The sequence below is a fragment of the Dysidea avara genome, chromosome 11, assembly GCF_963678975.1.
Source record: "Dysidea avara chromosome 11, odDysAvar1.4, whole genome shotgun sequence".
NCBI lineage: Eukaryota > Metazoa > Porifera > Demospongiae > Dictyoceratida > Dysideidae > Dysidea > Dysidea avara.
Genome location: NC_089282.1, coordinates 26,312,190 through 26,327,429, shown reverse-complemented (window position 1 = coordinate 26,327,429; position 15,240 = coordinate 26,312,190). Strand labels below are relative to the sequence as shown.

At 39.0% G+C, this 15,240-nt stretch overlaps 1 protein-coding gene and 1 long non-coding RNA gene across 8 annotated transcripts; one reads left to right on the top strand and one right to left on the bottom strand.

Annotated features, from left to right (window-relative positions):
- Window positions 1-4,113: 4,113 nt before the first annotated feature.
- LOC136238108 (uncharacterized) lies at window positions 4,114-7,386 on the top strand. Of its 7 annotated transcripts, XR_010692758.1 has the most exons (7): window positions 4,114-4,697; window positions 5,903-6,414; window positions 6,496-6,589; window positions 6,673-6,877; window positions 6,929-7,037; window positions 7,087-7,152; window positions 7,205-7,386. It is a non-coding gene; the product is annotated as an uncharacterized lncRNA (long non-coding RNA). The 7 variants fall into 7 exon arrangements; XR_010692754.1 differs by having other exon boundaries at window positions 5,903-6,082; window positions 6,161-6,877; XR_010692756.1 differs by having other exon boundaries at window positions 6,496-6,877.
- On the bottom strand, window positions 5,297-8,996 carry LOC136238106 (protein NLRC5-like). The gene is made up of 4 exons (XM_066028436.1): window positions 8,200-8,996; window positions 7,888-8,142; window positions 7,738-7,794; window positions 5,297-7,685 (listed from the first exon to the last, which is right to left on the bottom strand). Exons 1-4 carry the CDS (start codon window positions 8,246-8,248, stop codon window positions 5,425-5,427), a joined length of 2,622 nt encoding a protein of 873 aa, XP_065884508.1. The 5' UTR covers window positions 8,249-8,996; the 3' UTR covers window positions 5,297-5,424.
- Between the last annotated feature and the right edge of the window lie 6,244 nt (window positions 8,997-15,240).

The following is a 15,240-nucleotide window of genomic DNA, read 5'->3' as shown; positions in this document are numbered from 1 at the left end:
CTAGTGATTTACTAGCAGTGTTAATTCAAGCTGTCATGATAAAATTATATGATAATATTTCACATGAGTAGACAATTAGAAGCTTAGAAATTCCTTTAGCACTCTTATACATATTTGCCCCTTGACCCCTTCGGATTCTCCCGTTATTGAGTGTACCTACTTATCACCAAGTAGTAGTTAATGTGTTGAACTGAATGTTCTATTATTAGAGTATCAAGACTGGTGTTTTGTTGAAGTGAAATGATTTCTATTGACCAGTTGCAGAACTTCAAAATCAATGGTGAGCTACTTGTTCATATCTAATGTATGTACACAGTTAGTCATTGTAAGTTTTTGATAGGATTAAGACTGTTCATTAGTGTAGTACCTCCAAGGTGGTGAAGTGAGGATGAAAGTGAAACTTTGTGTGTTCCTCACTGTACCAGAAATATTGATAGTCTAATAGACCAATTGAACACTGTAATAGACCAGTGATGTTCATAACATGTTTAGTATTTGATTGTGGGTTTTAATTAACAGGTGAGCTTGTCACTGGAGCTATGACATCAATGATAGATATCCGCAGCCACAACATGTGATCAGTAATCTATACACAACTGTCATGTCACAATAGTGATAAAACAGTGGTGAAGGTCTGTAGGACACCTGGTCCTACAACCTGTCACATAAAGTGTGTTTAATTTGAAAAGGTGGAGAAAAGATAAAATCCATGACTGTACCTGGGCAGCCTCAACCCTACAGCTATCTGATTGATGCTCAAACACTTCAGATGTTTTCTCCTTGTCATTTTCATGTATCTGTATCCACAGGAACTCTAGGGGTGACTTATTACCTCAAAGTACCCCAAAACATTACTGGATAAAGTTTTCATGCCATTCAAAGACACAAAATTTTAGGTCAAGAGCCTCTTTTTACCCACCCCTGTACAGGGGCAGATCTAGGATTTATAAAAGGGGGGGGGGGGGGGGGGGGGGGGGGCTAACTCAAGGTACTAATCTCTTGGGTAGAGGTATGCAAAGCACACTTCCCAGACATGCCCCCCAGGAAAATTTTGAAAAATAGATGCTAAAATACTGCAATTTGGAGACATTTCCACATAAAATTCATAATATTTTCTGCCTGTAGATATTTTATATACTGCCTTTAGATTATAGGTATGGCTCTCTGAAGCATTTTGCTAATGGAAAAGTTTGGGTAGGTACAGACAACCAAATACATGATGCACCCCTCTCACAATTGCACAACACTGAACAGGTGCATGTTGAATAATAATGTTGAAAGTGGAAAATTTTGAAATTTGAACAATACAAGATTGAATCTGAGAGCATTTTCAATGGAAATTGCAGGGGCGTAGGGAGGGGGGGTTCCAGGGGGTTCAGAAACTCCCCCTGTAAAACTTAGACTTCTACAAGCAGGATCCTAACACACCATTTAGTGTGGCAGGACAAAATGAGTGAGCAATATAGTGTAAAAGTTACCAGAAGTAGGGGTCTGGGGGCTGTGCCCCCAGACGCTGAGAGACTTTCAATATTTTAATAAATCAAAACTCAGCAAATTGCTGCAAAAGTTACATTAATTATGATGCATTAAGTGCCCCAGGGATGAAGGTAGTACTAGATAAAGTCACCTAGTGGAAACAGACAGCATAACACATAGGGACACATATGGTAATCTGTAAGTGATGGTTATATCTCATTGTGGTATAGGAGCCATGAATCCACTGATACAAATGACAATCAAAACAATATAACTATACAAATATGCATAGCATGAATTCATTTTGCATAACACAAGTGATAAATTACTGGAGCTCTATATCTTTAAACACTGCATACCAAAGCTATAGCAGTATAAGGTCATGCTAAGTTTTGCATTTAATGTTGGAATGTCTGAAAAACTTCAAATGGACATGGATATTTACATGCATGTTCTATTAGAGTATACCAGACTGCTCTATTAGAGTATATTGATCTTTAAACAAGTTTTGAAGAGGGTTCATGTTACCTCTGTAAATCCTTCCCTGAGAGATGAATGTAAGTTTTATCAATTGTTGTGCTGTGCCATTACACTATATTGCTCACTCATTTTGTCCTGCCATACTAAATGGTGTGTTAGGATCCTGCTTGCAGAAGTCTAAATTTTACAGGGGGGGTTCCTGAACCCCCCGGAACCCCCCTCCCTACGCCCCTGCACACACACACACAACACACACACACAAACTATAGCATGTACAAGTGATCTGAATCCTGAAAAACAGCTAAAAATTAAAAGTGGATTTTTTCTCAACAGAGTTAACAGTTCAGCCAACCAGATGATTATTGGTGACAGCAAAGGTGTCAACAACACATGTATGGTTTGGCTCCATTACAAGTTTGGGAAAGGACTGTAATGGACAGATTGGACACTGTACCTATATGGTTTTCCTATAGGAAATGTATTGTGAAAATTTTGATTGGCTGTAAATATTGTCAGACATTTGAATAAAAAAAATTGAAATATTTTTAGTGGGTCAAGCAGTACTACAAATGAGCCAAATTTCAAGATTGTGTGTAATCGCATCATCCATGTTCCAGCTCAGCATGTGCATACTATAATATAAACCTTTTTATTGAGTGTACACTACCCCACTGGTTGTTGACACTGTTCTCATCACATTCTCCATTCTCTTTGTGTCCAGAGTGATGGGTAAGTGTGTTTGTCTGGTGTGTAGATCCTCTGTTAGTAGTGTTAGTTCAATCTATCAATTGAATGTATAGTTAGTCTCATTATTTGCTTTGCTTACCTCACTACTGTAATAGAACATACACTTGTACTAAAATACTCTAATAGAACAGTCAGATTTTACTGTTGACAATCAAGGATGTACCAAACTACTTATAACATGTATTAGTCTATTGTACACCTAATGTACATGTAAAGTCACTGTGTGATTCTCTTCTATAGACCTGCTATTTCTGGAAGTCATTGAGGTAATATTTAAGGTGAGACACAGTTATCTTCATACAGCTAACACTCACCATACACACACACAGACTGCTATAATAATTGTAACACTACTCCAAGATCCCCTGATCCAATGTGTTGACATGGAGGACACCATAGACTACATCAAGAATGAGATGCCAGTGAAGGTCATGGATAATGTACAGGACACTGTTGAGGCTGTACTGACATGTGACATTGAAGAAGTTACAACACTATGAACTTGAGTATTGGCTGTCATTCTGGAGCAGATGAGTGTCTATGATGTAGACACAGCCAGACTTAACTTGACCACAAACATGACACTGAGTGTAAAGGTCTAAATGATCTATAGCTAACAAGTGACTCCATTATAACATTATTATGTCAAGTACATGAATGGAGCATAACACAGCCAAATGAAAACACATCCAGTTCTCAGTCTGCCATTGTATCAGACATTTATGGGTTAGCTGCTAATGTCTCAGGAGGCATAACATCTACAGTACCAGGTGCTTTGGTCATTTGTGAACACCTCGTAGGGTCTACAAGATGCCACTGTACCCAGTTCAGATAATTTACAGTCTGAAAATTTTGATGTAGCTAGTATGTGCAAATATTTAAATCGTACTGTTTTCTAAGTGTCCTACATTGATCAAGAGTTGTATAGGGATCATGTGTAGTTCAGCTAAGGATTCTCACTACTGTTGAGTGTTGACTGTTCTATTAGAACATTTTCAAAGGGGTCATCTGTCCTTATGCTCCCCGCCACTGAGTAGTGTGGTGTAAGGTATATGGCTTCTGTTGTTTAGATATTATTGTACATAAATCATACACATTAAAGGAGTGTACATAACATTGTTACCTCCAAATTAACAAAACACTCTAATAGAACGTTCAACAAATCTTCGGTCTATGTTTCATCGAATGATTACCGGTATCTTCCGTTTATGAAATCTCAGGAATCTTCCATGCAGACGAGATGTTTAGGAAGGAACCTTGTGGCGGTAAATAACACAACACATCAGTTTACATGCCCTCAGGCAGAGTATGGCGTTTGGAGTGAATTTAAAAGACAGCAACTGCTCCTCATGAACCATGAGTTGTGCTAAACAATTAAGCGCAAGTAGCGCTTACTCCGAAAAGGCGGGATAGTTTCCAGCTGGTTTTATTCGTTGCTAGGAAATGAAGAAGTTGAGAGCAAGTTGAAGTTGTTAGAATAGCTCGTTGTAGTGTACCTAGTCAGTAACAAGGCCAAAACTGTTGAGCTAGTTAATAAAGAGGGTTTCAGAATGCTTTTGGAACTGTCATTCAATTGTATGGCTTGCTTTTCCGAGGCTTTTTCCAAATTTGGCAGCTCTAGGACTAGGGATGGTGCTAAAAACAGAATGCAAAGCTTTTGGTATAGCTAAATGAGGCTATAAACTGAGTTTATCTTGTAGGAATTCTGTGAACTTTAGTGAAAGGACTTGTTATTGACTAGCTCAGACCACTACTGTGTCCGGTATAGCCAGCCATAGAGGAGCAATACCCTCCTAAACTCTAAACTAGGTCAGTAGGTCTATTAGTCTCCGGCATATAACCGGCCGGTGGTTTGTTATTAGTTGAATTGTTATCTAGTTAGTGTAGCTTAATAGTCAGTTAGTTTACTGACCTGTTAGCTAGTTAGTGTATTAGGTAGGATATTATGTTGTTGGTTGGTCTTGTTGTTAACCTGCAGCTGGAGCAGCCATAAAGTGAGTGATAAATTGTGTTGTGTAAACTCAGAGGTGGAGAGTATTAAAGAAAAACTGTTTTAGGGGGGTTTAGAATAAATTGTTAGTATATTCTCGCATACTATAAATATACGGACTTCCTGTATAGTAAAACTTTAAAGCTAACAAAATTGCTAAATTGTAGGATTTTCTTGTAAATTCGTAATATCCGGAGTCACTACATGAAGTGATGCTAGTAAGTATTAAAATGGTTAACCTCCTAACTGTAGCTAACTGACCAGTTTAGCTATGGCTGGAGTTGGTGTAGTGTTGCTAAACTGCAGCAGCCGGCTCCATTCTGCTCTACTCCATCTCTGAGCAACTGTCACGAGGGAAGCTAGTCTGGTTGAGGTGGTTAACATATTCTAACAAGTCCACACATTCCCATTTCTGCCCACATCCTTTAATGGAAGTGACACAAAATTTCCATTATGGCTATTTTCCACCTCATGGATTTGTAAATCTGCAAAATTTTCATTATTGTATTAGTGAGTTTGTTGAAGTGTCTTGCTCAAGGTTTTCAGCCATAATGAATAATAACCGCCCGCCATCATCATTTTAGGAAATGTTTGAAATGACAATCAACTTGGTTTGGTGTTAAATAAAACAATTCTTATCAACTTTTACAATAAAATAACAACACGTGTGTGGCGGGATAATAGTTGTAAAATAGTACAACAACATAAACTAAACTGAACTACTAAAAGTGTTAGTACCAGAACTTAACTGTTAGCTCCTCTTGTATTCCTTGACTTCTTCTCTTTGTGTTGATTTCTTGTTCTATTGATCTAATCATGTCCTTAATTGCTGGAGGGTAACTGGGAACATATAGCAATTGTATCGTATTATTGCCCCTCAGGGCTTGTAGTATCCTTGTAATGGCTTCCCCACTAATGGGGTTGCCATTCATCCCCAGCTTCACTAGTGACTTGTTGGTAGCTAATGATGTAGCAATGTCCTCAACCACATCATCAGTAATGATGGCGTTGTAGTTAATGCAGAGCTCCTTCAACTTGTTAGTATCCTTCACTGCAGTGAATAGTGTTCTTACTGCAATGGAGGATAATGAGGTATTGATCATGTTCAGTCCTGTTAGCATAGAGGAGGGATGGGTCAACATGGTGTAGAGCTCTTCACTCTCCCCAATTGTGAGGTTACCACTAATCCACAACTGTTCTACTTTGCAGCTGAGGACAATGTCACTGATGAAGGAGGAGGATGAGCTGGTGAGGCCATTATTGGTCAACCACAAGTTGTTGATGATGACGTCACAGTTCTTGAGGTACTTGTGGATGGTGTGAAGGCCGCGATCTTGGATATAGCAGTTCCTCAAGTGGAGCTTCACCCACTGCTTGTGGGAAGAGGAGGTGAGGAAGAGTGACACACACTCGAGATCAGTAGCTGATAGCCTAGTGCCGCCAAGATCGATTTCTTTGTTATTGAAGATTTCTGCCTCTTCGATGGTTTTACACATCCTGTCATCTCCAGCCTCCTTGAAGCATCGATACAGGCGAAGACATTTTAACTGATTGTTAAGGAATTTGCTGGAAATGGCGATCTTATCGTCTCCACCAGACAGGAATTGTTTAAAAGAATATCGTTGTCCCTTCGTGAGTGTGACGTAAATGAAGAACATGTTCGTGTGAAGATCGCTCCAGAATTGCTTGCGAAGGAGACGAAACTCTTCGTCTGGTCGAAGGTCAGTTATAATATAGTTAGCCGCTAGGTATTCCTGAATAGTGAGGTGGAGGAAGTTAAATGTCATTGTTTTCCCTGTAAGGCTAAAATGTTGTACAGCTTGTAGCAGGCCAAACCCATTAATGGCCTCAGGGGTAGTTACGACGTCTGGACATGCAGCCTCGATCTCTTCATAGGTAAAAACTAGTTGGTTGTTATTGAGTGCTTGTAATGCTAACTTGGAAAGTTGTTTAACTATTTTACTGTATGGCTCCGGCAGGTCAGCTAGCTGCTTGATGTTATTTTTCAGTGGACAACCAGATTTGGCAAGATGTCGACAGATAGTGAGACAGATGAAGTGATGGTATAAACTGCTGGAATCACTGGGAAGGGGAATACCCATTTCATGCAGGAAAAGTAGTATTACTATGTTAAAAGGCACTAAACAGAGGTTGCTGATGGTGAGATGATCTTGCAAGTAACAGGTAAGCTTTTCAATACTTTGTGGTTGTCCCTTTAAAGACTTTTCAATATAGTGAGATCGCTCTTCCTCAGTGAAACCCAATATGTCTACTTTGATGGTGGCTTGTTTTCGGAGGGACACTGAGGCATGTGGACGAGATGACACCACTAATCCACAGAGAGGTAGAACATTGCGATTTATAATATCACCAATTAAACTGTTTTCTCGTAGATGCTCTGGAAACTCATCAAAGCCATCGAAAAGGAAAAGCAGATGTTTGCCGTCGTTTTGAAAAAGGTAATCACTACACATAGCTGCAATTTCTTTAGCTCTCCTGTCTCCCTTGCAGAATGACAGAAGAAGATCACTGATTGATGTAGCTTGTTGAACAATGGGGTCACGTAGACAGACTAATAATAGCAGTGTAAATGTTTGTAACAATTGTTGTTTACCCCACCTGTAAGCTATTTCACGTAACAATACAGACTTGCCAATACCAGGGGCACCCTCAATCATAATGAATTGTGGTTCTTCCCGTTCTTCTAGTGGGGATAAAATCTTCGTCACCTCTTTGGTCACTTTGCTAACATGTGGAGCATGCTTAGTATGGACTAACTGTTCAGTAGCTAGTGAAGTGACATCACCTTTGTGGACTAGTTTAGCAACTTCAACAGCTTGGTCCATCCTCTGCTGTCCTTCATTATGGACCAGTAGAAGTGGCGTAAAATCATGTGGCTGACCTGGTGGCCATGTTTCCTTGTCAACTCTAAACCGTGCTTGTGCATTAGTTGTGGCCACTCTACTGGACAACATGGTGACTGCCTCAACTCCTACAGGATACACAACAGCAGCTAATGTGGAGTACACTACAGTACACTTTACCTTTGACTGGATCAGTGATAGTCAACTTGTCTGTGTTGAGTTTGGGCTCAACTTGACCTAACCAAACAAAACATGTCATAACTAGCTACTAGCAATAGTTACTGTACATATTGTAACAACACACAATACATGTACAAACTATACAGTTACCTCTAACTGGATCGCCAGACACTGCAGGTGACTCGATGGCAGTAAACAATTTCTCCCATGAAGCAGTGGTGTCCACCCTCAACCACTCTGAGAACATTCTGTTACAACACTGCTTGACATCACGTGGGTAGTTAACTTCTATTTCCCTCAGTTTAGCATTAGTCAGACCCAGTTCTACTCCTATCTCCCTCCAGTCTGTAGCATATTGTGGTGTCACATGTCGTTGGAGCTCCAGCAGTGTTGGAGTGGTGGAAACTGTAGTTGCAACAAAAAAAAAAATCATTTTCTCCAGATTTAAATTCACAATTGTACCTTTGTTAGGACTTCTAAACTGTTTCAGTTCTTGATTAGCAGCAGCCATTGAAACTAACTGAATAGAGCAACACTGTACACGGACACTTGAACGATCGCGATGCGTTAAGAATAAAGCGAAGCTAAAATTGATAATATCGATGCCTCGAGCCAATAGCGGAACTCATGCATTCCATAGGGGCGTGGCTGCTAAACAAACTACCAATGTTGGTTTGGCGGCGCCCGCTACATTTCAGTTACGCTATGTAAATCACTGACTTCTACACAATGACCAATTTATCACTATACATATGTACTGATTGCTTTTCTGTTGAAAGCCCAGAGGGAAAACTTTTCTCCCCCATCCAAAATAAATACAAAGGTGTTCTTCCGGTATCAGTTGGTGACATACGACACCATCATGTTCCGTAGTGATTACTAATATGTTAGCCTCTACCCTCCGCTCCAGTACAGGCTATGTGGGGCAACTTGTAAGAGCAAAAGCCCCACTACATACTGGGGTGTAATGGTTTGTCTAACTGTCTACCAAAGAAACCCCACTACTGGGGGCAGTTTGTAATTTCCTCACACCTTTATTAATTTTATCCTGTGCTGGAGGTTACAAATGATAGATACATCACATCAAATACAATGTGTGTTTTCCAGTTGTTGACTCCTCATCAGTTACATCACATGTTCCAGAGGGGTTCTCCCTAATGTCAGGCCGCAATGATGTGAATACCAGTTTGTGAGAAGTGTTCCATCAAGTGATATCCTTGAGTGATGACATTCTAGTGATGAGCACACAGCCTCCTTGTTGTTCAGCTGGACACACAACTTGTAACACCTGTTGAACTTGTCTACTGCTTGTTTGTAATCACCATAAATGGTAGCAGTAGTGTTGGGACAGTTACTTTTTAAATGTCAACTCGTTACATATTACCAAGAGTTCGTAATATCAAGAGTACATAATAATAGAGTAGGGAGGAGAGTGTCTAACTTCAGTGGATTCACCAAACTCACTGCTGCTCAGACCTTGTGCAATCAACTATAGCCACCAAAGGTGACAAATGGCTTGCTCTATGAAGGAGGTTGTAGCACTTCTACTGCTTCAATTAGGAAACATCAACAGTCTTCTGTTCACTTAAAGGTATTGGTTTATTACTAGAAGTTTTATGGATTGAAGTAGGAGCGTTTGAGCGCAGTGTGTTTGTATGGATTATATTGAGAGTTAGACACTCTCCTCCCTCTTCTATTATTATGTACTCTTGGTAATATGTATACTGAAGGGAAGTAATAATTATTACATAATGTGTTACCCCCAACACTGGGTAGCAGTAACCCCACCCCCTCCCTACAAATGTACATCACAACACACACTGCGTGCACATGCACACACACACACACTATTATTGACTGTAGTCATCACAAATCAACTGTTGTAATATATTACACAACTTTTTTATGATTAAAAATTGCTGGAGAAAAGTTGTTCATAATTTACTGACTTGTTCATCTGGTCATTTCCTCCAGTACTACATTGTAGGAGAAAACACAACATATTACAACATGGTCAACCACAATATACTACACTAGAAGCCCATAACCACTACAAGGAGCAAAGGAACATTTGACATCCATGCATGACCTCTACCGACTGTTGTAAAATTCCAACTATATACCTTATGTTACCTATGGACCTACTTGACATGGTCACTATAATGAGGTGGCCTTATTAATGAGGTCATGAAGTACACCTTAGCTATGTTTGGGACCTACTTGACATGGTCACTATAATGAGGTGGTCTTATTAAGGAGGTTCTGAAGTACACCTTAGCTATGTTTGGGACCTACTTGACATGGTCACTATAATGAGGTGGTCTTATTAATGAGGTCATAAAGTACACCTTAGCTGTGTTTGGGACCTACTTGACATGGTCACTATAATGAGGTGGTCTTATTAATGAGGTTATGAAGTACACCTTAGCTACATTTGGGACTTACTTGACATGGTCACTATAATGAGGTGGTCTTATAATGAGATCATGAAGTACACCTTAGCTATGTTTGGGACCTACTTGACATGGTCACTATAATGAGGTGGTCTTATAATGAGATCATAAAGTACACCTTAGCTACATTTGGGACCTACTTGACGTGGTCACTATAATGAGGTGGTCTTATTAATGAGGTCATGAAATACACCTTAGCTGTGTTTGGGACCTATTTGACATGGTCACTATAATGAAGTGGTCTTATCTATAAGGAGATAGTTTCACCATACCTTGTTCTTCCAAAAAGAAGCCAGACTACAAATCTTCTAATGTTGACACTTTTGAGCCAATTTCTCCCTCAAAGTCGTAATGTAGTGCTCGCATCAGTTGTCATAAATATAGTAGCAATTCCTGAAATACATAAATGGATTTCTAATTACACATACAGTTGTTACATACCGGATTATCAGCTTGTTGTAGTTGACAGATGAATACTCCTTTACCACAGGGTGGTGAACCGATGGGTGAGTAGTTCTTGTTAACCAATCAGCTGTCATCTCTCAATCAGGGACAAGGCCTGAAGGGGAATAAAACAATGTTACCATGGATACACAGTGACACACACTGGAGCATCAGTTATCCACATTTCTGAGCAATGTTTTGACAATTGAATAGTTCATCATTCTGAAGTTGTGTGAGGTTGAACATAAATTAAGTGAATATATTTCCTGTGGCTGTATGTTCATTTGATAATTTATGTGACCCTATATAGTGACAAAACAAAATTAATGGTGATGTATTCAGATCGACGCTACTAAGAAATGTACTTTAACAATAGTTCTTCACTGTATTGTACGTACACATTACCCTCTTTGATAAAACAAGTTTTGATACAATTTGATTAATTTTCAACTATGTTCTACAACACACACACAATACAAACAAACAAACAGCAAAAAAGCAAAGCCTTCTGCTATCATGCTAGTTCAGCCTGGTCAACCATCACTGGGACAACTGTCCACTACTAAGGTGCCATAAATCAGTGCATGAAAATCCTCCTGGGGAAGGACTAGTAACCCGCAGAAGTCCATTTGTAGGTGTGGGCCTGTTGTGTGTGGCACTTGCTTCCCCAGTTAATACCAAACCATCAGGCTCATATTTAAGCAGCTGGGTACACCAGAGCAACGTGAGTAAAGTTTCTTACTTAAGGAAACAACACCAGCAACTGGGCATTGAACTTGGAACCTTTTGATTACCAGGCCGATGCTCTAGCCACTTTGCTATCCTCACACACACACGGCGCACGCACACACACACGGCGCACGCGCACGCACACACTACACATACACATGCTTGCACATTAGCTGTTCCTGTTAACAATCACACCTACCCCCCCATCTGTATACAGTAGTCATATTTGAGCTTAAACATTACTGTTAAGTGGTCAAGAAGGAAAGGTGAGGTTGGTTGTTGATATTTCTTTTGGTAACCACAAACCTCCACAATACAGTACTACCATATTAATATTGGTGGGTGAGATCATGTGACCTTAACATGATGAGACATACCCTTTTGGATCAATCTTCTTTTAACTGGAACACTGTGTTGACAAGTTGTTGTAGTAGGATTATGAGGTTGTGTTAGTGATGGAGCATCTGGCATCTCTTAGGTCATTTGGGACAATCACAATAATAGCCACAGTGCTTAAAATTAGAACACCCTACATATAATAATAGCCACAGTGATCATCACCCTACATATAATAATAGTCACAGTGCTTACAGTTAGATTGCCCTACATATAATAATAGTCATAGTGCTTACAATTAGATCACTCTACACATACAGTAACAACACATGTATAAGGATCAGGGAAGTACATCGGGACCACTTCATTGTATAAACCATCTGTGGGCTGGTTCATACACAAAATGTACAGATGATTTTTCAATAAAAGTGATTCAGAGTTATTCATTTACTTTAATAGAACATACACTTTCTCTAATAGTCTGTACACCTGGTAATGAAATACTCTAATAGAACAGTCACTTGTAGTATTCAGACAATCATAGGATCAGCTAATTGAGATAATTGAGGTATTAATACTCTCCTAATGTAGTTAACTTTATTGATTGTGTAATAGATTAATGACAATGTTCACATTAGATCAGAACATGTATAAAATACATTCTTGTAAAAGTTACACTATCATAAAAGCAAGAGTTCATAATATTTGTATGGGGGAGAGTGTCTAACTGGAGTACATTCAGCAAACACACTGCTGCAAGTAACACCTCAGGCTTCTCTTAGAAGAAAGCATTACCTTATTAACACCAATCATCACCTACTAACAGTTCTTTGTCATCTGTAGAATCAGGCTAGAGGTGTACATATGATCAAAAGTGAACTTGCAGCAATGTGTTTGTACAGGCCATACTGGCAGTTAGACACTCTCCCCCATACAAATATTATTAACTCTTGATAAAAGTTGTTGCCATTATCCAAACACCTAATATGTACACTTGTTATACTCTCATGTAGAAATTTTGAGGTACGTGGATCACTTATTTTCACTCAGGTTACCTATTGTGTAGCATAGAACCAACTCTGGCAAAAATTTTGTGGACAGCGAAATAACTAGGCTTAAGTCTAATATGCTCCAAAATCTTTCTATTATTCTTTCTGGCACTTCTTTTTTTATTCACCTATTATGCTCAAATTTATTCCTGAGTCTACCTATTATTCTCAAATTATTCCCAAATATGTGTGCCAAATTAGTATTTTTGTTAGGGATTTTAAACAAGTGACTGCTCTATTAGAATTATGGACTCTAAGTTGACTGCTCTATTACAGTAAGTGACTGCTCTATTTGCGGAGTATCTCGATCGTCTTCACCGTTTTTATGCTTACACTGTTTTGGTAGTAAATCTAAAAGATTTTTATACTACGCCACAACATAAACTTATAATTTTGTACCAATTATTCCTAGAATTTATCCGATTATTCTGGAATATTCCCCAATGCTTTACAGTACCTGTTATTCCCGAAATATGCCGGCATAATAGACGCATGCCTAGAAATAACTTACAGTAAAATCTGCAAAAATTATGTCCCTCGAAAATTCTTACATATACAGTATATACAGGTGTAGTGTGAACATTACCTGTCATTTATATATCTTACAATGAACAAGTCAGATGGGGCCTCCTCCTGATCAGAGTATAATGCTCCTTCATCATCACCTTATGATATTCCACTGACAGGTACCTGTATTGTGATCACATGATACTGCTGTTACCATGACTACACTCACCAGTAGCTAGTTTGGTACTACAACAACTCCTGGCTGTGAGGACCTTGGCTAGTGTATAGTACTGTGTGGATTGATACAACACAGGTGTATAAAGATGGACAGTACAACAATCACATATGTGACCAGATCTGCAAGAGCCTCATATGTTAGTACATTTTTCGAATTCTATTTCAGATAGCCAAAGGAATGGCCAACTGAAGTTTCAGCTCTGGAAGCTAAGAACTTTCGAAGCTACAGCGCTACAAAGTGGCAACAGCAGAAAAATTGATTTGTACAGTGACAATACGGAAAATAAACTGCAGGCACTTAAAAAAAGTCATAACTTTCAAACATGGTCCTCTCTCTACTCAGATGCAACTTACACCATCAGATTATCTATTAACAGGTGAATCCATTGCTGGGTAAGTTTTGTCTTCCAGGCCTTTCCTACAATCAGGGTAAAGATGAAAACATGACAAAAAAACAAAAAAAACAACGAACTGCTCACCCAACACAAGGCAAACTAACGCTTGTATCTTCTCTCTCAATAGGAGTACTGGCACTAAACAAAGATTTTTGAACTCTTCTTGCTCTAGGGATCATGATGCTATTATAGGTTTTGCTGTTATCACCTTCCTTCATCATGAAACAAGTGCTCAAAAAATTAACGGATTTTTTTTTGGTTTTTTGATTTTGTAAATATTTTACCCATTGTGTTAGTATGATAATAGTAAATCTTGGTAAAACCTATACCTCGATAAGTGACAACCATATTATCTCGATGATCAATACTATCTCAATAATGATGCAGCACCACAGGACTGTTTTGTAAACACTGTTTTACATATTTGTTGACATAGTGTTTATTATGTCAGAAATTTTATTATTTCCCCAACTATGGAATTTGACACCTTTTCCATCTGACTGGTTGATTTATAATATATTACAAAAATTTACTATTATCTCCGTAAGCAAATTCATTATCTTATTTATAATAAGTAATTTAGGTATTCTAAATAATCTTTTTATCTAAATTATCTCTCAGCCCTAATTCTACTGTTAAATTAGGCTTGTACAAACATATGGGATTGTTGCAGATCTGGTCACATATACAGTAGGACCAGCTCCATTATCCAAACATCTTGTGTGGTAGTTCAGCTGGGTAGACTACTTCACCAGTTAACACCAGGTCACCATTAATACAGCTGGGTAGACTACTTCACCAGTTAACACCAGGTCCCCATTAATACAGCTGAGTAGACTACTTCACCAGTTAACACCAGATCACCATTAATACAGCTGGGTAGACTACTTCACCAGTTAACACCAGGTCCCCATTAATACAGCTGAGTAGACTACTTCACTAGTTAACACCAGGTTCCCATTATTACAGCTGGGTAGACTACTTCACCAGTTAACACCAGGTCCCCATTATTACAGCTGGGTAGACTACTTCACCAGTTAACACCAGGTCCCCATTAATACAGCTGGGTAGACTACTTCACCAGTTAACACCAGGTCCCCATTAATACAGCTGGGTAGACTACTTCACCAGTTAACACCAGGTCCCCATTAATACAGCTGGGTAGACTACTTCACCAGTTAACACCAGGTCACCATTAATACAGCTGAGTAGACTACTTCACCAGTTAACACCAGGTCACCATTAATACAGCTGGGTAGACTACTTCACCAGTTAACACCAGGTCACCATTAATACAGCTGGGTAGACTACTTCACCAGTTAACACCAGGTCCCCATTAATACAGCTGGGTAG

Coding starts and splice junctions, on each gene's coding strand:
- LOC136238106 (XM_066028436.1), bottom strand. CDS start 8,248: ATGGCTGCTGCTAATCAAGAACTGAAACAGTTTAGAAGTCCTAACAAA. Junction 7,795..7,887: donor GTCTGGCGATCCAGTTAGAG/GTAACTGTATAG, acceptor TTGTTTGGTTAG/GTCAAGTTGAGCCCAAACTC. Junction 7,686..7,737: donor TATCACTGATCCAGTCAAAG/GTAAAGTGTACT, acceptor TGTATCCTGTAG/GAGTTGAGGCAGTCACCATG.